Raw genomic sequence first — 25,469 nt, forward strand, 5'->3', positions numbered from 1 at the left:
CAATAGATGCCAGACACGGCATATACCTACAATAGATGCCAGACACGGCATATACCTACAATAGATGCCAGACACTGCATATACCTACAATAGACGACAGACACTGCATATACCTACAATAGACGACAGACACTGCATATACCTACAATAGATGCCAGACACTGTATATACCCACAATAGATGCCAGACACTGCATATACCTACAATAGATGCCAGACACGGCATATACCTACAATAGATGCCAGACACTGTATATACCTACAATAGATGAAAGACACGGCATATACCTACAATAGATGCCAGACACAGAATATACCTACAATAGATGCCAGACACAGAATATACCTACAATAGATGCAAGACACTGCATATACCTACAATAGATGCAAGACACTGCATATACCTACAATAGATGCCAGACACTGTATATACCTACAATAGATGCCAGACACTGTATATACCTACAATAGATGCCAGACACTGTATATACCTACAATAGATGCCAGACACTGTATATACTCACAATACATGCCAGATACTGCATATACCTACAATAGATGAAAGACACGGCATATACCTACAATAGATGCCAGACACAGAATATACCTACAATAGATGCCAGACACTGCATATACCTACAATAGATGCCAGACACGGCATATACCTACAATAGATGCCAGACACTGTATATACCTACAATAGATGCCAGACACTGTATATACCCACAATAGACGACAGACACGGCATATACCTACAATAGATGACAGACACGGCATATACCTACAATAGATACCAGACACTGCATATACCTACAATAGATGCCAGACACTGTATATACCTACAATAGCTGCCAGACACTGCATATACCTACAATAGGTGCCAGGCACAGAATATACCTACAATAGATGCCAGACACAGAATATACCTACAATAGATGGCAGACACTGTATATACCTACAATAGATGCCAGACACTGCCTATACCTACAATAGATGCCAGACACGGCATATACGGTACCTACAATAGCTGCCAGATACTGCATATACCTACAATAGATGACAGACACGGCATATACCTACAATAGATGACAGACACTGCATATACCTACAATAGATGCCAGACACTGCATATACCTACAATAGCTGCCAAACACTGTATATACCTACAATAGCTGCCAGACACTGCATATACCTACAATAGATGCCAGACACTGCATATACCTACAATAGATGCCAGACACGGAATATACCTACAATAGATGAAAGACACGGCATATACCTACAATAGATGCCAGACACTGCATATACCTACAATAGACGACAGACACTGCATATACCTACAATAGATGCCAGACACTGTATATACCCACAATAGATGCCAGACACTGCATATACCTACAATAGATGCCAGACACTGCATATACCTACAATAGATGGCAGACACTGTATATACCTACAATAGATGACAGACACTGTATATACCTACAATAGATGCCAGACACAGAATATACCTACAATAGATGCCAGACACAGAATATACCTACAAGAGATGACAGACACGGCATATACCTACAATAGACGACAGACACTGCATATACCTACAATAGATGCCAGACACTGCATATACCTACAATAGATGCCAGACACTGCATATACCTACAATAGATGCCAGACACGGCATATACCTACAATAGATGCCAGACACTGTATATACCTACAATAGATGAAAGACACGGCATATACCTACAATAGATGCCAGACACAGAATATACCTACAATAGATGCCAGACACTGCATATACCTACAATAGATGCCAGACACTGTATATACCTACAATAGATGCCAGACACTGTATATACCTACAATAGATGCCAGACACTGTATATACCTACAATAGATGCAAGACACTGTATATACCCACAATACATGCCAGATACTGCATATACCTACAATAGATGAAAGACACGGCATATACCTACAATAGATGCCAGACACAGAATATACCTACAATAGATGCCAGACACTGCATATACCTACAATAGATGCCAGACATGGCATATACCTACAATAGATGCCAGACACTGTATATACCTACAATAGATGCCAGACACTGTATATACCTACAATAGCTGCCAGACACTGCATATACCTACAATAGATGGCAGACACTGCATATACCTACAATAGATGCCAGACACTGTATATACCTACAATAGATGGCAGACACTGCATATACCTATAATAGATTACAGACACTGCATATAGCTACAATAGCTGCCAGACACTGTATATACCTACAATAGATGGCAGACACTGCATATACCTACAATAGCTGCCAGACACGGCATATACCTACAATAGATGGCAGACACTGTATATACCTACAATAGATGGCAGACACTGCATATACCTACAATAGCTGCCAGACGCGGCATATACCTACAATAGCTGCCAGACGCGGCATATACCTACAATAGATGCCAGACACTGCATATACCTACAATAGATGCCAGACACTGTATATACCTACAATAGATGGCAGACACTGTATATACCTACAATAGCTGCCAGACACAGCATATACCTACAATAGATGGCAGACACTGCATATACCTACAATAGATGCCAGACACAGAATATACCTACAATAGATGCCAGACACGGCATATACCTACAATAGATGCCAGACACTGTATATACCTACAATAGATGAAAGACACGGCATATACCTACAATAGATGCCAGACACTGCATATACCTACAATAGATGCCAGACACAGCATATACCTACAATAGATGCCAGACACTGTATATACCTACAATAGATGCCAGACACTGTATATACCTACAATAGATGCAAGACACTGTATATACCCACAATACATGCCAGATACTGCATATACCTACAATAGATGAAAGACACGGCATATACCTACAATAGATGCCAGACACAGAATATACCTACAATAGATGCCAGACACTGCATATACCTACAATAGATGCCAGACACGGCATATACCTACAATAGATGCCAGACACTGTATATACCTACAATAGATGCCAGACACTGTATATACCTACAATAGCTGCCAGACACTGCATATACCTACAATAGGTGCCAGGCACAGAATATACCTACAATAGATGGCAGACACTGTATATACCTACAATAGATGCCAGACACTGCATATACCTACAATAGATGCCAGACACTGCATATACCTACAATAGATGGCAGACACTGTATATACCTACAATAACTGCCAGACACTGCATATACCTACAATAGATGGCAGACACTGTATATACCTACAATAACTGCCAGACACTGCATATACCTACAATAGATGCCAGACACTGCATATACCTACAATAGATGCCAGACACGGCATATACGGTACCTACAATAGCTGCCAGATACTGCATATACCTACAATAGATGACAGACACTGTATATACCTACAATAGATGCCAGACACTGCATATACCTACAATAGATGCCAGACACGGCATATACCTACAATAGATGCCAGACGCTGTATATACCTACAATAGATGCCAGACACTGCATATACCTACAATAGATGCCAGACACTGCATATACCTACAATAGCTGCCAGACACGGCATATACCTACAATAGCTGCCAGACACTGCATACACCTACAATAGATGCCAGACACTGTATATACCAACAATAGATGGCAGACACTGCATATACCTATAATAGATTACAGACACTGCATATACCTACAATAGCTGCCAGACACTGCATATACCTACAATAGATGGCAGACACTGTATATACCTACAATGGATGGCAGACACTGCATATACCTACAATAGCTGCCAGACACAGCATATACCTACAATAGATGGCAGACACTGTATATACCTACAATAGATGCCAGACACTGCATATACCTACAATAGATGGCAGACACTGTATATACCTACAATAGATGCCAGACACTGCAAATACCTACAATAGATGGCAGACACTGTATATACCTACAATAGATGCCAGACACTGCATATACCTACAATAGATGGCAGACACTGTATATACCTACAATAGATGCCAGACACTGTATATACCTACAATAGATGAAAGACACGGTATATACCTGCAATGGATGACAGACACGGCATATACCTACAATAGATGCCAGACACGGCATATACCTACAATAGATGCCAGACACTGCATATACCTACAATAGATGCCAGACACGGCATATACCTACAATAGATGCCAGACACGGCATATACCTACAATAGATGCCAGACACTGCATATACCTACAATAGATGCCAGACACTGTATATACCTACAATAGATGCAAGACACTGTATATACCCACAATACATGCCAGATACTGCATATACCTACAATAGATGGCAGACACTGTATATACCTACAATAGATGCCAGACACAGAATATACCTACAATAGATGCCAGACACTGTATATACCTACAATAGATGCCAGACACGGCATATACCTACAATAAATGCCAGACACTGTATATACCTACAATAGATGCCAGGCACTGCATATACCTACAATAGATGGCAGACACTGCATATACCTACAATAGATGCCAGACACTGTATATACCTACAATAGATGGCAGACACTGCATATACCTATAATAGATTACAGACACTGCATATAGCTACAATAGCTGCCAGACACTGTATATACCTACAATAGATGGCAGACACTGCATATACCTACAATAGCTGCCAGACACGGCATATACCTACAATAGATGGCAGACACGGCATATACCTACAATAGATGGCAGACACTGCATATACCTACAATAGCTGCCAGACACGGCATATACCTACAATAGATGCCAGACACTGCATATACCTACAATAGATGCCAGACACTGTATATACCTACAATAGATGGCAGACACTGTATATACCTACAATAGCTGCCAGACACAGCATATACCTACAATAGATGGCAGACACTGTATATACCTACAATAGATGCCAGACACTGCATATACCTACAATAGATGGCAGACACTGTATATACCTACAATAGATGCCAGACACTGCAAATACCTACAATAGATGGCAGACACTGTATATACCTACAATAGATGCCAGACACTGCATATACCTACAATAGATGGCAGACACTGTATATACCCACAATAGATGCCAGACACTGCATATACCTACAATAGATGCCAGACACTGTATATACCTACAATAGATGAAAGACACGGTATATACCTGCAATGGATGACAGACACGGTATATACCTACAATAGATGCCAGACACGGCATATACCTACAATAGATGCCAGACACTGCATATACCTACAATAGATGCCAGACACGGCATATACCTACAATAGATGCCAGACACGGCATATACCTACAATAGATGCCAGACACTGCATATACCTACAATAGATGCCAGACACTGTATATACCTACAATAGATGGCAGACACTGTATATACCTACAATAGATGGCAGACACTGTATATACCTACAATAGATGGCAGACACTGTATATACCTACAATAACTGCCAGACACTGCATATACCTACAATAGATGACAGACACTGCATATACCTACAATAGATGACAGACACGGCATATACCCACAATAGATGCCAGACACGGCATATACGGTACCTACAATAGCTGCCAGACACTGCATATACCTACAATAGATGGCAGACACTGTATATACCTACAATAGATGGCAGACACTGTATATACCTACAATAGATACCAGACACGGTATATACCTACAATAGATGGCAGACACTGTATATACCTACAATAGCTGCCAGACACTGCATATACCTACAATAGATACCAGACACTGTATATACCTACAATAGATACCAGACACTGCATATACCTACAATAGATGACAGACACTGTATATACCTACAATAGATGACAGACACTGCATATACCTACAATAGATGCCAGACACTATATATACCCACAATAGATACCAGACACTGTATATACCTACAATAGATACCAGACACTGTATATACCTACAATAGATACCAGACACTGTATATACCTACAATAGATGACAGACACTGTATATACCTACAATAGATGACAGACACTGTATATACCTACAATAGATGACAGACACGGCATATACCTACAATAGATGGCAGACACTGTATATACCCACAATAGATGCCAGACACTGTATATACCCACAATACATGCCAGATACTGTATATACCTACAATAGATGACAGACACGGCATATACCTACAATAGATGGCAGACACTGTATATACCTACAATAGATGACAGACACGGCATATACCTACAATACATACCAGACACTGTATATACCTACAATAGACGACAGACACTGCATATACCTACAATAGATGACAGACACGGTATATACCTACAATAGCTGCCAGACACTGTATATACCTACAATAGGTGCCAGACACTGCATATACCTACAATAGATGACAGACACGGCATATACCTACAATAGATACCAGACACGGCATATACCTACAATAGATGACAGACACTGCATATACCTACAATAGATACCAGACACTGCATATACCCACAATAGATGCCAGACACTGCATATACCCACAATAGATACCAGACACTGCATATACCCACAATAGATGACAGACACTGTATATACCTACAATAGATGACAGACACTGTATATACCTACAATAGATACCAGACACTGCATATACCCACAATAGATACCAGACACTGTATATACCTACAATAGATACCAGACACTGCATATACCTACAATAGATACCAGGCACTGTATATACCTACAATAGATGCCAGACACTGTATATACCTACAATAGATGACAGACACTGTATATACCTACAATAGATACCAGACACTGCATATACCCACAATAGATACCAGACACTGTATATACCTACAATAGATACCAGACACTGCATATACCTACAATACATACCAGACACTGTATATACCTACAATAGATACCAGACACGGCATATACCTACAATAGATACCAGGCACTGCATATACCTACAATAGATACCAGACACTGTATATACCTACAATAGCTGCCAGACACTGCATATACCTACAATAGATGCCAGACACTGCATATACCTACAATAGATACCAGACACTGTATATACCTACAATAGATGCCAGACACTGCATATACCTACAATAGATACCAGACACTGTACATACCTACAATAGATGCCAGACACTGCATATACCTACAATAGATGCCAGACACTGCATATACCCACAATAGATACCAGACACGGTATATACCTACAATACATGCCAGACACGGCATATACCTACAATAGCTTATTTAAAGCTGATCCCCCTATAGTCCTCTATTACTGGGGGTCTCTGCTCAGCCCCCAATAATACACAATCCCACTACACACAACAATTCCCAACAATTTCCCAGGAATCCATATTGTGAGGCTCAGAGGTCGCCTATAAATGTCAGACATGAATTATCTTCCCTTCATAAGAACATTAAGGATCTGGGGCTGAGCGATGGCTTCATTAGGACAGATCGGCCCAGACATGAAGGATGACACAACGTCGCCCCCCGCTGCTGGAAATCATATTACAGCCCGATCCTGGTCCCCCCCGAGGGACGACAAGCAGTGTACGCTATCAGCTTGATGGTGACAGACAGGCTGCAGGGCCCATCCCTGTGGTGCCCCCGTGGGGCAGAGCACTCACTATACTTGTCAGCGGGGTGTAATGCATCTGCATCCTGTTGGGGGCGCTTGTTATATCACAGAAATGTTATTATAGAAGGAAACAGAGAGGAGCCTCATCCTCATCCCTGAGATCAGAAGGGATTCTTTGCTTTATAGGCTGTAATAACACGCACTGACCACAACACAAGAGTGGCGCTGCTTCTGGAAAATATCACATCCCGTGCACAAACCATTCACAGACAGTCCGCAGACCCAGACACAATTCACACAGTCCCCAGAATCCTGTCCATCCACAGCCCCCAGAGTCCTGTCCATCCACAGCCCCCAGAGTCCTGTCCATCTACAGCCCTAGAGTCTTGTCCATCTACAGCCCCAGAGTCCTGTCCATCTATGGCCCCCAGAGTCCTGTCCATCTACGGCCCCCAGAGTCCTGTCTATCTACGGCCCCCAGAGTCCTGTCCATCCACAGCCCCAGAGTCCTGTCCATCTACAGCCCCAGAGTCCTGTCCATCTATGGCCCCCAGAGTCCTGTCCATCTACGGCCCCCAGAGTCCTGTCCATCTACGGCCCCCAGAGTCCTGTCCATCCACAGCCCCAGAGTCCTGTCCATCTACAGCCCTAGAGTCTTGTCCATCTACAGCCCCAGAGTCCTGTCCATCTATGGCCCCCAGAGTCCTGTCCATCTACGGCCCCCAGAGTCCTGTCCATCTACGGCCCCCAGAGTCCTGTCCATCTACGGCCCCCAGAGTCCTGTCCATCCACAGCCCCAGAGTCCTGTCCATCTACAGCCCTAGAGTCTTGTCCATCTACAGCCCCAGAGTCCTGTCCATCTACCGCCCCCAGAGTCCTGTCCATCTACGGCCCCCAGAGTCCTGTCCATCTACCGCCCCCAGAGTCCTGTCCATCTACAGCCCCAGAGTCTTGTCCATCTACAGCCCCAGAGTCTTGTCCATCTACGGCCCCCAGAGTCCTGTCCATCTACAGCCCCAGAGTCTTGTCCATCTACAGCCCCAGAGTCTTGTCCATCTACGGCCCCAGAGTCCTGTCCATCTACGGCCACAGAGTCTTGTCCATCTACAGCCCCAGAGTCCTGTCCATCTACAGCCCCCAGAGTCCTGTCCATCTACGTCCCCCTGAGTCCTGTCCATCTACGGCCCCCATAGTCCTGTCCATCTACGTCCCCCAGAGTCCTGTCCATCTACATCCCCCAGAGTCCTGTCCATCTACAGTCCCCAGAGTCCTGTCCATCTACAGCCCCAGAGTCCTGTCCATCTACGGCCCCCAAAGTCCTGTCCATCTACGGCCCCCAGAGTCCTGTCCATCTACGGTCCCCAAAGTCCTGTCCATCTACGTTCCCCAGAGTCCTGTCCATCCACAGCCCCCAGAGTCCTGTCCATCTACAGCCCCCAGAGTCCTGTCCATCTACGGCCCCCAGAGTCCTGTCCATCTACGGCCCCCAGAGTCCTGTCTATCTACGGCCCCCAGAGTCCTGTCCATCTACAGCCCCCAGAGTCCTGTCCATCTACGGCCCCCAGAGTCCTGTCCATCTACGGCCCCCAGAGTCTTGTCCATCTTCAGCCCCAGAGTCCTGTCCATTTACGGCACCAGAGTCCTGTCCATCTACGGCACCAGAGTCCTGTCCATCTACGGCCCCCAGAGTCCTGTCCATCCACTGCCCCAGAGTCCTGTCCATCCACTGCCCCAGAGTCCTGTCCATCTACGGCCCCCAGAGTCCTGTCCATCTACGGCCCCCAGAGTCCTGTCCATCCACAGTCCCCAGAGTCCTGTCCAACTACAGCCCCAGATTCCTTTCCATCTACGGCCCCCAAAGTCCTGTCCATCTACGATCCCCAGAGTCCTATCCCTCTACAGCCCCCAGAGTCCTGTCCATCCGCAGCCCCAGAGTCCTGTCCATCCACAGTCCCCAGAGTCCTGTCCATCTACAGCCCCCAGAGTCCTATCCATCCACAGCCCCAGAGTCCTGTCCATCTACGGCCCCCAGAGTCCTGTCCATCTACGGCCCCCAGAGTCCTGTCCATCTACGGCCCCCAGAGTCCTGTCCATCCACAGCCCCCAGAGTCCTGTCCATCTATTGCCCCCAGAGTCCTGTCCATTTACGGCCCCCAGAGTCCTGTCCATCTACAGCCCCCAGAGTCCTGTCCATCTACGGCCCCCAGAGTCCTGTCCATCTACAGCCCCCAGAGTCCTGTCCATCTACAGCCCCCAGAGTCCTGTCCATCTACGGCCCCCAGAGTCCTGTCCATCTACAGCCCCCAGAGTCCTGTCCATCTACGGCCCCCAGAGTCCTGTCCATCTACGGCCCCCAGAGTCCTGTCCATCTACGGCCCCCAGAGTCCTGTCCATCTTCAGCCCCAGAGTCCTGTCCATCTACGGCCCCAAGAGACTTGTCCATCTTCAGCCCCAGAGTCCTGTCCATCTACGGCACCAGAGTCCTGTCCATCTACGGCCCCCAGAGTCCTGTCCATCTACGGCCCCCAGAGTCCTGTCCATCTACGGCCCCCAGAGTCCTGTCCATCTACGGCCCCCAGAGTCCTGTCCATCTACGGCCCCCAGAGTCCTGTCCATCTACGGCCCCCAGAGTCCTGTCCATCTACGGCCCCCAGAGTCCTGTCCATCTACGGCCCCCAGAGTCCTGTCCATCTACGGCCCCCAGAGTCCTGTCCATCTACGGCCCCCAGAGTCCTGTCCATCTACGGCACCAGAGTCCTGTCCCTCTACGGCCCCCAGAGTCCTGTCCATCTTCGGCCCCAGAGTCCTGTCCATCTACGGCCCCAGAGTCCTGTCCATCTACGGCACCAGAGTCCTGTCCATCTACGGCACCAGAGTCCTGTCCATCTACGGCCCCCAGAGTCCTGTCCATCCACTGCCCCAGAGTCCTGTCCATCCACGGCCCCAGAGTCCTGTCCATCCACGGCCCCCAGAGTCCTGTCCATCTACGGCCCCCAGAGCCCATTCCATCTACGGCCCCCAGAGTCCTGTCCATCTACGATCCCCAGAGTCCTATCCCTCTACAGCCCCCAGAGTCCTATCCATCCACAGCCCCAGAGTCCTGTCCATCTACGACCCCCAGAGTCCTGTCCATCTACAGCCCCCAAAGTCCTGTCCATCTACAGCCCCAGAGTCCTGTCCATCTACGGCCCCCAGAGTCCTGTCCATCCACAGCCCCCAAAGTCCTGTCCATCTATTGCCCCCAGAGTCCTGTCCATTTACGGCCCCCAGAGTCCGGTCCATCTACGGCCCCCAGAGTCCTGTCCATCTACGGCCCCCAGAGTCCTGTCCATCTACGGCCCCCAGAGTCCTGTCCATCTTCAGCCCCAGAGTCCTGTCCATCTACAGCCCCCAGAGTCCTGTCCCTCTACGGCCCCCAGAGTCCTGTCCATCTACGGCCCCAAGAGTCTTGTCCATCTTCAGCCCCAGAGTCCTGTCCATCTACGGCACCAGAGTCCTGTCCATCTACGGCCCCCAGAGTCCTGTCCATCTACGGCCCCCAGAGTCCTGTCCATCTACGGCCCCCAGAGTCCTTTCCATCTACGGCCCCCAGAGTCCTGTCCATCCACGGCCCCAGAGTCCTGTCCATCTACGGCCCCCAGAGTCCTGTCCATCTACGGCCCCCAGAGTCCTGTCCATCTACGGCCCCCAGAGTCCTTTCCATCTACGGCCCCCAGAGTCCTGTCCATCTACGATCCTCAGAGTCCTATCCCTCTACAGCCCCCAGAGTCCTATCCATCCACAGCCCCAGAGTCCTGTCCATCTACGGCCCCCAGAGTCCTGTCCATCTACAGCCCCCAAAGTCCTCTCCATCTACAGCCCCAGAGTCCTGTCCATCTACGGCCCCCAGAGTCCTGTCCATCCACAGCCCCCAGAGTCCTGTCCATCTATTGCCCCCAGAGTCCTGTCCATTTACGGCCCCCAGAGTCCTGTCCATCTACAGCCCCCAGAGTCCTGTCCATCTACAGCCCCCAGAGTCCTGTCCATCTACGGCCCCCAGAGTCCTGTCCATCTACGGCCCCCAGAGTCCTGTCCATCTACGGCCCCCAGAGTCCTGTCCATCTTCAGCCCCAGAGTCCTGTCCATCTACAGCCCCCAGAGTCCTGTCCATCTACGGCCCCCAGAGTCCTGTCCATCTACGGCCCCAAGAGTCTTGTCCATCTTCAGCCCCAGAGTCCTGTCCATCTACGGCACCAGAGTCCTGTCCATCTACGGGCACCAGAGTCCTGTCCATCTACGGCCCCCAGAGTCCTGTCCATCTACGGCCCCCAGAGTCCTGTCCATCTACGGCCCCCAGAGTCCTGTCCATCTACGGCCCCCAGAGTCCTGTCCATCTACGGCCCCCAGAGTCCTGTCCATCTATGGCCCCCAGAGTCCTGTCCATCTACGGCACCAGAGTCCTGTCCCTCTACGGCACCAGAGTCCTGTCCATCTACGGCACCAGAGTCATGTCCATCTACGGCACCAGAGTCCTGTCCATCTACGGCCCCCAGAGTCCTGTCCATCCACTGCCCCAGAGTCCTGTCCATCCACGGCCCCAGAGTCCTGTCCATCTACGAGACCAGAGTCCTGTCCATCTACGGCCCCAGAGTCCTGTCCATCTACGGCACCATAGTCCTGTCCATCTACGGCACCATAGTCCTGTCCATCTATGGCACCAGAGTCCTGTCCATCTACGGCACCAGAGTCCTGTCCATCTAGGGCACTAGAGTCCTGTCCATCTACGGCACCAGAGTCCTGTCCATCTACGAGACCAGAGTCCTGTCCATCTACGGCACCAGAGTCCTGTCCATCTACGGCCCCCGGCTCTGGTCGCCATCAGATGCCTCCTTACCTCTATATCACAGTGAAAGGATACATGCGCACGCCTCCGCTCCGTGTGCCGATCGCCACAATCTTCTGCACCGGGTCAAACGATAAAGCCGTCGGCTGATATGGAAAACCATGCCGAACAGTCTGCAAAACAAGAGAGGAGATTAGATGAGAGGGCGAGGGATGAAATTGTATATATCAACAGTAAGAATGAGAATAACACCTGGAGAGAGACATTATATCCTCCGCCGGTGCCCCCACCTGCCACCCTACACAGGCCGCCCTCCGCCCTACACAGGCCACCCTCCGCCCTACACAGGCCGCCCTCCACTCTACACAGGCCACCCATCTGCTATACACAGGCCGCCCTCCACCCTACACAGGCCACCTTCCACCCTACACAGGCCACCCTCCACCCTACACAGGCCACCCTCCACCCTACACAGGCCGCCCTCCGCCGTACACAGGCCACCCTACACAGGCCGCCCTCCGCCCTACACAGGCCACCCTCCACAGCCGGCCCTCCGCCCTACACAGGCCGCCCCCCGCCATACACAGGCCGCCCTCCGCCCTACACAGGCCGCCCTCCGCCCTACACAGGCCACCCTCCACAGGCCGCCCTCCGCCCTACACAGGCCGCCCTCCACTCTACACAGGCCACCCTACACAGGCCGCCCTACACAGGACACCCTAAACAGGCTGCCCTACACAGGCCGCCATACACAGGCCACCCTCCACAGGCCGAGCTCCACCCTACACAGGCCACCCTCTGCCATACACAGGCCATCCTCCGCCATACACAGGCCACCCTCCGCCATACACAGGCCGCCCTCCGCCCTACACATTCTGCCCTCTGCCCTACACAGGCCGCCCTCCACAGGCCACCCTCCGCCCTACACAGGTCACCCTACACAGGCCGCCCTCCGCCCTATACAGGCTGCCCTTTGCCCTACACAGGCCTCCCTCTGCCCTACACAGGCCGCCCTACACAGGCCGCCCTCCGCCCTACACAGGCCGCCCTCCGCCCTACACAGGCCGCCCTCCGCCCTACACAGGCTGCCCTCTGCCCTACACAGACTGCCCTCCGCCCTACACAGACTGCCCTCCGCCCTACACAGACTGCCCTCCGCCCTACACAGACTGCCCTCCGCCCTACACAGGCCACCCTCCGCCCTACACAGACCGCCCTCCGCCCTACACAGGCCGCTCTCCGCCCTACACAGGATGCCCTCCGCCCTACACAGACCGCCCTCCGCCCTACACAGGCCGCTCTCCGCCCTACACAGGCTGCCCTCCGCCCTACACAGACTGCCCTCCGCCCTACACAGACAGCCCTCTGCCCTACACAGGCCGCCCTCCGCCCTACACAGACTGCCCTCTGCCCTACACAGGCCGCTCTCCGCCCTACACAGACTGCCCTCTGCCCTACACAGACTGCCCTCCCCCTACACAGGCCGCTCTCCGCCCTACACAGGCTGCCCTCCGCCCTACACAGGCTGCCCTCCGCCCTACACAGGCTGCTCTCCGCCCTACACAGACTGCCCTCCGCCCTACACAGACTGCCCTCCGCCCTACACAGGCCGCTCTCCGCCCTACACAGGCTGCCCTCCGCCCTACACAGGCCGCCCTCCGCCCTACACAGACCGCCCTCCGCCCTACACAGGCCGCTCTCCGCCCTACACAGGATGCCCTCCGCCCTACACAGACCACCCTCCGCCCTACACAGGCCGCTCTCCGCCCTACACAGGCTGCCCTCCGCCCTACACAGACTGCCTTCCGCCCTACACAGACTGCCCTCTGCCCTACACAGGCCGCCCTCCGCCCTACACAGACTGCCCTCTGCCTTACACAGGCCGCTCTCCGCCCTACACAGACTGCCCTCTGCCCTACACAGACTGCCCTCCCCCTACACAGGCCGCTCTCCGTCCTACACAGGCTGCCCTCTGCCCTACACAGGCTGCCCTCCGCCCTACACAGGCCGCTCTCCGCCCTACACAGGCTGCCCTCTGCCCTACACAGACTGCCCTCCCCCTACACAGGCCGCTCTCCGCCCTACACAGGCTGCCCTCTGCCCTACACAGGCTGCCCTCCACCTTACACAGGCCGTCCCCCACCTGCCACCCTACACAGGCTGCCCTCTGCCCTACACAGGCCGCCCTTCGCCCTACACAGGCTGCCCTCCGTCTTACACAGGCCGTCCCCCACCTGCCACCCTACACAGGCAGCCCTCTGCCCTACACAGGCTGCCCACCGCCGTACACAGACTGCCCTCCACCCTACACAGGCTGTCCCCCACCTGCCACCCTACACAGGCCGCCCTCCGCCCTACACAGGCCGCCCTCCACCCTACACAGGCCGCCCTCCACCCTACACAGGCCGCCCTCCGCCCTACACAGGCTGCCCTCCGCCCTACACAGACCACCCTCCGCCCTACACAGGCCGCTCTCCGCCCTACACAGGCTGCCCTCCGCCCTACACAGACTGCCCTCCGCCCTACACAGACTGCCCTCCGCCCTACACAGGCCGCCCTCCGCCCTACACAGACTGCCCTCTGCCCTACACAGGCCGCTCTCCGCCCTACACAGACTGCCCTCTGCCCTACACAGACTGCCCTCCCCCTACACAGGCCGCTCTCCGCCCTACACAGGCTGCCCTCTGCCCTACACAGGCTGCCCTCCGCCCTACACAGGCTGCCCTCCGCCCTACACAGGCCGCTCTCCGCCCTACACAGGCCGCTCTCCGCCCTACACAGGCTGCCCTCTGCCCTACACAGACTGCCCTCCCCCTACACAGGCCACTCTCCGCCCTACACAGGCTGCCCTCTGCCCTACACAGGCTGCCCTCCGCCTTACACAGGCCGTCCCCCACCTGCCACCCTACACAGGCTGCCCTCTGCCCTACACAGGCCGCCCTTCGCCCTACACAGGCTGCGCTCCGTCTTACACAGGCCGTCCCCCACCTGCCACCCTACACAGGCCGCCCTCTGCCCTACACAGGCTGCCCACCGCCGTACACAGACCGCCCTCCACCCTACACAGGCCGTCCCCCACCTGCCACCCTACACAGTCTGCCCTCTGCCCTACACAGGCTGCCCACTGCCGTACACAGGCCGCCCTCCGCCCTACACAGGCCGCCCTCCACCCTACACAGGCCGCCCTCTGCCCTACATAGGCTGCCCTCCGCCATACACAGGTCGCCCTTTACCCAACTACGCTGCCGGATAAATAAACATCGCTTCAATGTCCAGCGAGGATTCCTCAATCACAGTGTTTCCAAACATGCCACCACACACCATAATAAAGACTTCTCAGCCTTTTCTCTAAGGGCTATCGAACAGATTTCTATCAACATACATGATAGATTTGATAGATTGCAAAAAAAGAGAATCCTACTGGATCTACAAGCTCAATAGCCTATACCCATTAGGTTTGAACAAAGCTATTGATATTATTCGTTAAATGGTGGACGTACAACATATCTAGGGTGTAGTCCCCCAAACACTATATTTCTAGGAGTATACTTTCAGGCATCTATCATGGTTGTTAATTCTATTCTATTGTTATTTTATTATTGTTATGCATTTATAGTTTTATTATGCACAATTGGGGCGCATTACATGTTACGCCAAAACTGTTGATTTTTATAGATATTCTTTAAGAATGGTTACAAGTGGCCCCAAAAAAAACTTTTATGCATTATTATGTATTGTCAATATTTATATTCTTGTGAGCCCACATATATTATTCGTTACCCGCATTGCCAATTGTGATATATGTTCTTAACCTTAAATGATCCTAATTCTGTGTATCCTATTACGGGGTATTGTGTTTGCGTGTTGATGGGTAGCAACTAATGCCATCTGATAGCCCGGTCCATCCAACCTAATGACACTGTCAGTGCGCAGTGTTCAATCACCCATTTTTATTATTGATATCCACATTATTGGGTTTGAATAGATACATTACCTTGTAATTTTTGTTCTGCAAAGCCTGCTCCGCCCAGCACATACTATTTGAACTTGGTACAATGTTTTTATACATGCGGGAGGTCTGCGCATGCGCGCGGTTCCTTTTTACCTTTTGAATCGAGTGTGAACTAGCTGGGGCATCTGCGCATGCGCGCCTCGCTCGCACGTGGGTCTGTTTACATGATGTCAGAGGCGCACGTGCGCTGGATTCGCAGTCCGTGCCCTTCTCGGTCCGGGTGTGCGTGCGCTCTGATATCTACCCGGTGCGGGTGGGCGGGCGCATGCGCCGTACGCATCTTACGCTCCGGCCATCATCTATCTGTTATCCTTGGATCCTAGCGCATGCGCCGTAGGCTCAGCGGCGTGCGTCTTTTCCTTCTTTTAAATTTCACACTAATTGTTTGTATAATCATATGTTTTATGCGATTTTTAATGTTTGTAATTGTTACTAGGGATCGACCGATATCGTTTTTTTAGGGCCGATACCGATAATCGGTGCAGGTTAGGGCCGATAGCCGATAACTTATACCGATATTCTGGTATAAGTTATCGGCTATTTAACCCCCTGCGACACTATGCAGCGGCGTCTATGCAGCGTACTAGGCCGGAGCCTGCCCGGAGTGGAGAAGAAGACCGTGGGAGAAGGACAGCCCGGACTGGACCTCCCACCACCCGGAACGCCCCCGGACACTACATGAAGGAAGGATGGCCTGGACCACCCCCATTACGGGTAAGTTTAATTTTTTTATTGACTCAGAGGGTGGGGGAGGGGCCCGAGCGGTATAGCGGTATGGGAAAAAATCCATACCGGTATACCGCCTAGCATCACGGTGGGGGGTGTGACGCGGTGCGGTGGGTCAGGGGTTCGGTGCGGCGGGTCGAGGGTGTGGCGGTCGCGGTGCGGTGGGGGCGGTGCGGGGGGCGGAGCATTATTGGCTTATCGGCAAGATAATTGCCAATACCGATAATGCCCAAAATCGTGATTATCGCCCGATAATATCGGCCATACCGATAATCGGTCGATCTTCCCTCTGTCCCTGTGGCCTCCCCTCTAGTGACCTGTCTGGACCTCCCCTCTGTCCCTGTGGACTCCCCTCTAGTGACCTGCCTGGATCTTCCGTCTGTCCCTGTGGCCTCTGCTCTAGTGACCTGTCTGGACCTCCCCTCTGTCCCTGTGGACTCCCCTCTAGTGACCTGCCTGGATCTTCCCTCTGTCCCTGTGGCCTCTGCTCTAGTGACCTGCCTGGATCTTCCCTCTGTCCCTGTGGCCTCTGCTCTAGTGACCTGCCTGGACCTTCCCTCCGTCCCTGTGGCCTCTGCTCTAGTGACCTGTCTGGACCGTCCCTCTGTCCCTGTGGCCTCTGCTCTAGTGACCTGCCTGGACCTTCCTTCTGTCCCTGTGGCCTCTGCTCTAGTGACCTGTCTGGACTGTCCCTCTGGCCTCCCCTCTAGTGACCTGCCTGGACCTCCCCTCTGTCCCTGTGGCCTCCCCTCTAGTGACCTGCCTGGATCTTCCCTCTGTCCCTGTGGCCTCTGCTCTAGTGACCTGCCTGGATCTTCCCACTGTCCCTGTGGCCTCTGCTCTAGTGACCTGTCTGGGCCTCCCCTCTAGTGACCTGCCTGGAACTTCCCACTGTCCCTGTGGCCCCTGTTCTAGTGACCTGTCTGGACCTTCCCACTGTCCCTATGGCCTCTGCTCTAGTGACCTGCCTGGACCTCCCCTCCGTCCCTGTGGCCTCGACTCTAGTGACCTGCCTGGATCTTCCCTCTGTCCCTGTGACCTCTGCTCTAGTGACCTGCCTGGATCTTCCCTCTGTCCCTGTGGCCTCCCGTCAAGTGACCTGCCTGGATCTTCCCTCTGTCCCTGTGGTCTCCCCTCTAGTGACCTGCCTGGACCTTCCCTCTGTCCCTGTGGCCTCCCCTCTAGTGACCTGTCTGGACCTTCCCTCTGTCCCTGTGGCCTCTGCTCTAGTGACTTGCCTGTACCTTTCCTCTGTCCCTGTGGCCTCTGCTCTAGTGACCTGCCTGGATCTTCCCTCTGTCCCTGTGGCCTCCCCTCTAGTGACCTGCCTGGACCTCCCCTCTGTCCCTGTGGCCTCTGCTCCAGTGACCTGTCTGGGCCTCCCCTCTAGTGACCTGCCTGGACCTTCCCTCTGTCCCTGTGGCCTCCCCTCTAGTGACCTGCCTGGACCTTCCCTCTGTCCCTGTGGCCTCCCCTCTAGTGACCTGCCTGGATCTTCCCTCTGTCCCTGTGGTCTCCCCTCTAGTGACCTGCCTGGACCTTCCCTCTGTCCCTGTGGCCTCTGCTCTAGTGACCTGCCTGGACCTTCCCTCTGTCCCTGTGGCCTCTGCTCTAGTAACTTGCCTGGACCTTCCCTCTGTCCCTGTGGCCTCTCCTCTAGTGACCTGCCTGGACCTCCCCTCTGTCCCTGTGGCCTCCCCTCTAGTGACCTGTCTGGACCTTCCCTCTGTCCCTGTGGCCTCTGCTCTAGTGACTTGCCTGTACCTTCCCTCTGTCCCTGTGGCCTCTGCTCTAGTGACCTGCCTGGATCTTCCCTCTGTCCCTGTGGCCTCCCCTCTAGTGACCTGCCTGGACCTTCCCTCTGTCCCTGTGGCCTCCCCTCTAGTGACCTGTCTGGACCTTCCCTCTGTCCCTGTGGCCTCCCCTCTAGTAACTTGCCTGGACCTTCCCTCTGTCCCTGTGGCCTCTCCTCTAGTGACCTGCCTGGACCTCCCCTCTGTCCCTGTGGCCTCCCCTCAAGTGACCTGCCTGGACCTTCCCTCTGTCCCTGTGGCCTCCCCTCTAGTGACCTGTCTGGACCTCCCCTCTGTCCATGTGGCCCCTGCTCTAGTGACCTGCCTGGATCTTCCCTCTGTCCCTGTGGCCTCCCCTCTAGTGACCTGCCTGGATATTCCCTCTGTCCCTGTGGCCTCCCCTCTAGTGACGTGTCTGGACCTCCCCTCTGTCCCTGTGACCTCTCCTCTAGTGACCTGCCTGGACCTCCCCTCTGTCCCTGTGGCCTCTCCTCTAGTGACCTGCCTGGATCTTACCTCTGTCCCTGTGGCATCTGCTCTAGTGACCAGTCTGGACCTCCCCTCTGTCCCTGTGGCCTCTCCTCTAGTGACCTGCCTTGATCTTCCCTCTGTCCCTGTGGCCTCTGCTCTAGTGACCTGCCTAGATCTTCCCTCTGTCCCTGTGGCCTCCCCTCTAGTGACCTGTCTGGACCTCCCCTCTGTCCCTGTGGCCCCTGCTCTAGTGACCTGTCTGGATCTTCCTTCTTTCCCTGTGGTCTCGCCTCTAGTGACCTGTCTGGACCTCCCCTCTGTCCCCGTGGCCTCTCCTCTAGTGACCTGCCTGGATCTTCCCTCTGTCCCTGTGGCCTCTCTTCTAGTGACCTGCCTAGATCTTCCCTCTGTCCCTGTGGCCTCTGCTCTAGTGCCCTGCCTAGATCTTCCTTCTGTCCCTGTGGCCTCTGCTCTAGTGACCTGCCTAGATCTTCCCTCTGTCCCTGTGGCCTCCTCTCTAGTGACCTGTCTGGACCTCCCCTCTGTCCCTGTGGCCCCTGCTCTAGTGACCTGCCTAGATCTTCCCTCTGTCCCTGTGGCCTCCCCTCTAGTGACATGTCTGGACCTCCCCTCTGTCCCTGTGGCCTCTCCTCTAGTGACCTGCCTGGATCTTACCTCTGTCCCTGTGGCCTCTCCTCTAGAGACCTGTCTGGACCTCCCCTCTGTCCCTGTGGCCTCTGCTCTAGTGACCTGCCTAGATCTTCCCTCTGTCCCTGTGGCCTCCCCTCTAGTGACCTGTCTGGACCTCCCCTCTGTCCCTGTGGCCCCTGCTCTCGTGACCTGCCTGGATCTTCCCTCTGTCCCTGTGGCCTCCCCTCTAGTGACCTGTCTGGACCTCCCCTCTGTCCCTGTGGCCTCTCCTCTAGTGACCTGCCTGGATCTTACCTCTGTCCCTGTGGCCTCTCCTCTAGTGACCTGCCTGGACCTCCCCTCTAGCCATGTGGCCTCCCCTCTAGTGACCTGCCTGGACCTTCCCTCTGTCCCTGTGGCCTCTGCTTCAGTGACCTGTCTGGACCTTCCCTCTGTCCCTGTGGCCTCCCCTCTAGTGACCTGCCTGGATCTTCCCTCTGTCCCTGTTGCCTCCCCTCTAGTGACCTGCTTGGACCTCCCCTCTGTCCTGTGGCCTCTCCTCTAGTGACCTGCCTGGATGATCCCTCTGTCCCTGTTGCCTCCACTCTAGTGACCTGCCTGGACCTCCCCTCTGTCCCTGTGGCCTCTCCTCTATTGACCTGCCTGGATCTCCCCTCTGTCCCTGTGGCCTCCCCTCTAGTGACCTGCCTGGATCTTCCCTCTGTCCCTGTGCCTCCCCTCTAGTGACCTGTCTGGACCTTCCCTCTGTCCCTGTGGCCTCCCCTCTAGTGACCTGCCTAGATCTTCCCTCTGTCCCTGTGCCTCCCCTCTAGTGATCTGTCTGGACCTCCCCTCTGTCCCTGTGGCCTCTCCTCTAGTGACCTGCCTGGATCTTACCTCTGTCCCTGTGGCCTCTCCTCTAGTGACCTGCCTGGACCTCCCCTCTGGCCATGTGGCCTCCCCTCTAGTGACCTGCCTGGACCTTCCCTCTGTCCCTGTGGCCTCTGCTTCAGTGACCTGCCTGGACCTTCCCTCTGTCCCTGTGGCCTCCCCTCTAGTGACCTGCCTGGATCTTCCCTCTGTCCCTGTTGCCTCCCCTCTAGTGACCTGCTTGGACCTCCCCTCTGTCCCTGTGGCCTCTCCTCTAGTGACCTGCCTGGACCTCCCCTCTGTCCCTGTTGCCTCCACTCTAGTGACCTGCCTGGACCTCCCCTCTGTCCCTGTGGCCTCTCCTTTATTGACCTGCCTGGATCTCCCCTCTGTCCCTGTGGCCTCTCCTTTATTGACCTGCCTGGATCTCCCCTCTGTCCCTGTGGCCTCCCCTCTAGTGACCTGCCTGGACCTTCCCTCTGTCCCTGTGGCCTCCCCTCTAGTGACCTGCCTGGACCTCCCCTCTGTCCCTGTGGCCTCCCCTCAAGTGACCTGCCTGGACCTCCCCTCTGTCCCTGTGGCCTCCCCTCTAGTGACCTGCCTGGATTTTCCCTCTGTCCCTGTGCCTCCCCTCTATTGACCTGCCTGGATCATCCCTCTGTCCCTGTGCCTCCCCTCTAGTGACCTGTCTGGACCTTCCCTCTGTCCCTGTGGCCTCCCCTCTAGTGACCTGCCTAGATCTTCCCTCTGTCCCTGAGCCTCCCCTCTAGTGATCTGTCTGGACCTCCCCTCTGTCCCTGTGGCCTCTCCTCTAGTGACCTGCCTAGATCTTCCCTCTGTCCCTGTGGCCTCCCCTCTAGTGACCTGCCTAGATCTTCCCTCTGTCCCTGTGCCTCCCCTCTAGTGATCTGTCTGGACCTCCCCTCTGTCCCTGTGGCCTCTCCTCTAGTGACCTGCCTGGATCTTCCCTCTGTCCCTGTGGCCCCTTCTCTAGTGACCTGCCTGGACCTCCCCTCTGTCCCTGTGGCCTCTCCTCTAGTGACCTGCCTGGACCTCCCCTCTGAATATCACCACAAGTCTCCGGTTTCCTTCTTTCCTCTTCTGACCCCGGCTGGGACCCTGTATATAAGTCACCTATAGGTTTACACTAGTGTATGCACCATACTGTCTGGTATACGGCTCTTATATCTCTGTATACAAACTGTATCCCAACCTCCAACTCTCCAGCTGTTGTATTACTACAACTCCCATCATGTCATGAACACCACAGGCTGCCAGGGAATGATGGGAGTTGTAGTATTACAAGAATACAGCAATGTTCCCCAACCTCCGACTCTCCAGCAGTTGTAATACTACAACTATCATGCACAGACAGTTTTACAGTTGGAGTGGCAGAGGTTAAAGGTCACGGGATAGGAGACCCCTCATTCAGGACCATTTTATCTATTAGGACAAGGGGAGAGGGACACAATATATCCTGTGCCCCCTATGGGTTCAGTAGGAAGCCCCCTCTATAAAGCTCTTCATTGTGACTCCATACACTGGATAGATTACTGCGTAGTGGGCGAAGAGACAAACCGCATACTGGGCGAGGAGGAGACAAACCACACACTGGGCGAGGAGGAGACAAACCGCACACTGGGCGAGGAGGAGACAAGCCGCGCACCGGAAAAAGAGCAGGGCAAACTGCACACTGTTCGAGGAGGACACAAACCGCGCACCGGAAAAAGAGGAGGCAAACCGCGCACTGGGCGAGGAGGAGACAAACCGCGCACCGGGCAAGGAGGAGACAAACCACGCACCGGGCGAGGAGGACACAAACCGCGCACCAGACAAAGAGGAGACAAACCGTGCACCAGGCGAGGAGGAAACACACCGCGCACCGGACAAAGAGGAGACAAACCGCGCACCGGACGAGGAGGAGACAAACCGCGCACATGGCGAGGAGGAGACAAACCGCGCACATGGCGAGGAGGAAACACACCGCGCACCTGACAAAGAGGAGACAAACTGCGCATCGGGCGTGGAGGAGACAAACCGCGCACTGGGCAAGGAGGAAACACACCGCGCACCAGACAAAGGGGAGACAAACCGCGCACTGGGCGAGGAGGAGACAAACCGTGCACCGGGCGAGGAGGACACAAACCGCGCACCAGGCGAGGAGGACACAAACTATGCAAAAGGCGAGGAGGAGACAAACCGCTCACTGGGAGAGGAGGAGACAAACCGCGCACCGGGCAAATAGGAGACAAACCGTGCACCGGGTGAGGAGGAGACAAACCGCGCACCGGGCGAGGAGGGAAAAAAACGCGCATCGGGCGAGGAGGAAACACACCGCGCATCGGACAAAGAGGAGACAAACCGCGCACCGGGCGAGGAGGAGACAAACCGCGCACCGGGCGAGGAGGAAACACACCGCACACCGGACAAAGAGGAGACAAACCGCGCACCAGGCGAGGAGGAAACACACCGCGCACCGGACAAAGAGGAGACAAACCGCGCACCGGGGGAGGAGAAAACAAACCGCGCACCGGGTGAGGAGGACACAAACCGCGCACCGGGTGAGGAGGAAACACACCGCGCACCAGACAAAGAGGAGACAAACCGCGCATCGGGCGAGGAGGAGACAAACCGCGCACCGGGCAAGGAGGAAACACACCGCGCACCAGACAAAGAGGAGACAAACCGCGCATCGGGCGAGGGGGAGACAAACCGCGCACCGGGCAAGGAGGAAACACACCGCGCACCAGACAAAGGGGAGACAAACCGCACACCGGGCGAGGAGGAAACACACCGCACACCGGACAAAAAGGAGACAAACCGCGCACCGGGCAAGGAGGAAACACACCGCGCACCGGACAAAGAGGAGACAAACCGCGCACCGGGGGAGGAGGAAACAAACCGCGCACCGGGTGAGGAGGACACAAACCGCGCACCGGGTGAGGAGGAAACACACCGCGCACCAGACAAAGAGGAGACAAACCGCGCATCGGGCGAGGAGGAGACAAACCGCGCACCGGGCAAGGAGGAAACACACCGCGCACCAGACAAAGGGGAGACAAACCGCGCATCGGGGGAGGAGGGAACAAACTGTGCACCGGGCGAGGAGGACACAAACCGTGCACCAGACAAGGAGGAAAAACACCGCGCACCGGACAAAGAGGAGACAAACCGTGCACCGGGAGAGGAGGACACAAACCGCGCACCAGGCGAGGAGGACACAAACCATGCAAAAGGCGAGGAGGAGACAAACCGCTCACTGGGAGAGGAGGAGACAAACCGCGCACTGGGCAAATAGGAGACAAACCGCGCACCGGGTGAGGAGGAGACAAACCGCGCACCGGGCGAGGAGGGAAAAAAACGCGCATCGGGCGAGGAGGAAACACACCGCGCACCGGACAAAGAGGAGACAAACCGCGCACCGGGCGAGGAGGAAACATACCGCGCACTGGACAAAGAGGAGACAAACCGCGCACCGGGCGAGGAGGAAACACACCGCGCACCGGACAATGAGAAGACAAACCGCGCAACGGGGGAGGAGGAAACAAACCGCGCACCGGGTGAGGAGACAAATCGTGCACCGGGCGAGGAGGAGACAAACCGTGCACTGGGCGAGGAGGAGACAAACCGCGCACCAGACAAAGGGGAGACAAACCGCGCACCTGGCTAGGAGGAGACAAACCGCGTACCGGGCGAGGAGGAGACAAACCGTGCACCGGGCGAGGAGACAAACCGTGCACCAGGCGAGGAGGGGACAAATCGTGCACCGGGCGAGGAGGAGACAAACCGTGCACCGGGTGAGGAGACAAACCACGCACTGGGCGAGGAGGGGACACACCGCGCACCGGGCGAGGAGATAAACCGCGCATCGGGTGAGGAGGAGACAAACCGCGCACCGTGCGAGGACGAGACAAACCGCGCACCGGGTGAGGAGACAAATCGTGCACCGGGCGAGGAGGAGACAAACCGTGCACTGGGCGAGGAGGAGACAAACCGCGCACCTGGCTAGGAGGAGACAAACCGCGCACCAGACAAAGGGGAGACAAACCGCGCACCTGGCTAGGAGGAGACAAACCGCGCACCGGGCGAGGAGGAGACAAACCGTGCACCGGGCGAGGAGACAAACCGTGCACCAGGCGAGGAGGAGACAAACCGTGCACCGGACAAGGAGGAGACAAACCGCGCACCGGGCGAGGAGGGGACAAATCGTGCACCGGGCGAGGAGGAGACAAACCGTGCACCGGGTGAGGAGACAAACCACGCACTGGGCGAGGAGGGGACACACCGCGCACCGGGCGAGGAGATAAACCGCGCATCGGGTGAGGAGGAGACAAACCGCGCACCGTGCGAGGACGAGACAAACCGCGCACCGGGTGAGGAGACAAACCACGCACTGGGCGAGGAGGGGACAAACCGCGCACCGGGCGAGGAGGAGATAAACCGCG

General features: G+C 54.4%; 1 protein-coding gene across 1 annotated transcript in view; it reads right to left on the reverse strand.

The window, feature by feature from the left end:
• STXBP5L (syntaxin binding protein 5L) overlaps positions 1-25,469 on the reverse strand; it is a 452,679-nt gene that overhangs the window by 349,347 nt on the left and 77,863 nt on the right. Inside the window, 1 exon segment of the mRNA XM_056554342.1 lies at positions 12,598-12,695. Within this exon segment, the coding sequence (XP_056410317.1) occupies positions 12,598-12,695 (98 nt within the window).

This window comes from Hyla sarda, unplaced genomic scaffold, assembly GCF_029499605.1.
Source record: "Hyla sarda isolate aHylSar1 unplaced genomic scaffold, aHylSar1.hap1 scaffold_68, whole genome shotgun sequence".
NCBI classification, from domain to species: Eukaryota; Metazoa; Chordata; class Amphibia; order Anura; family Hylidae; genus Hyla; species Hyla sarda.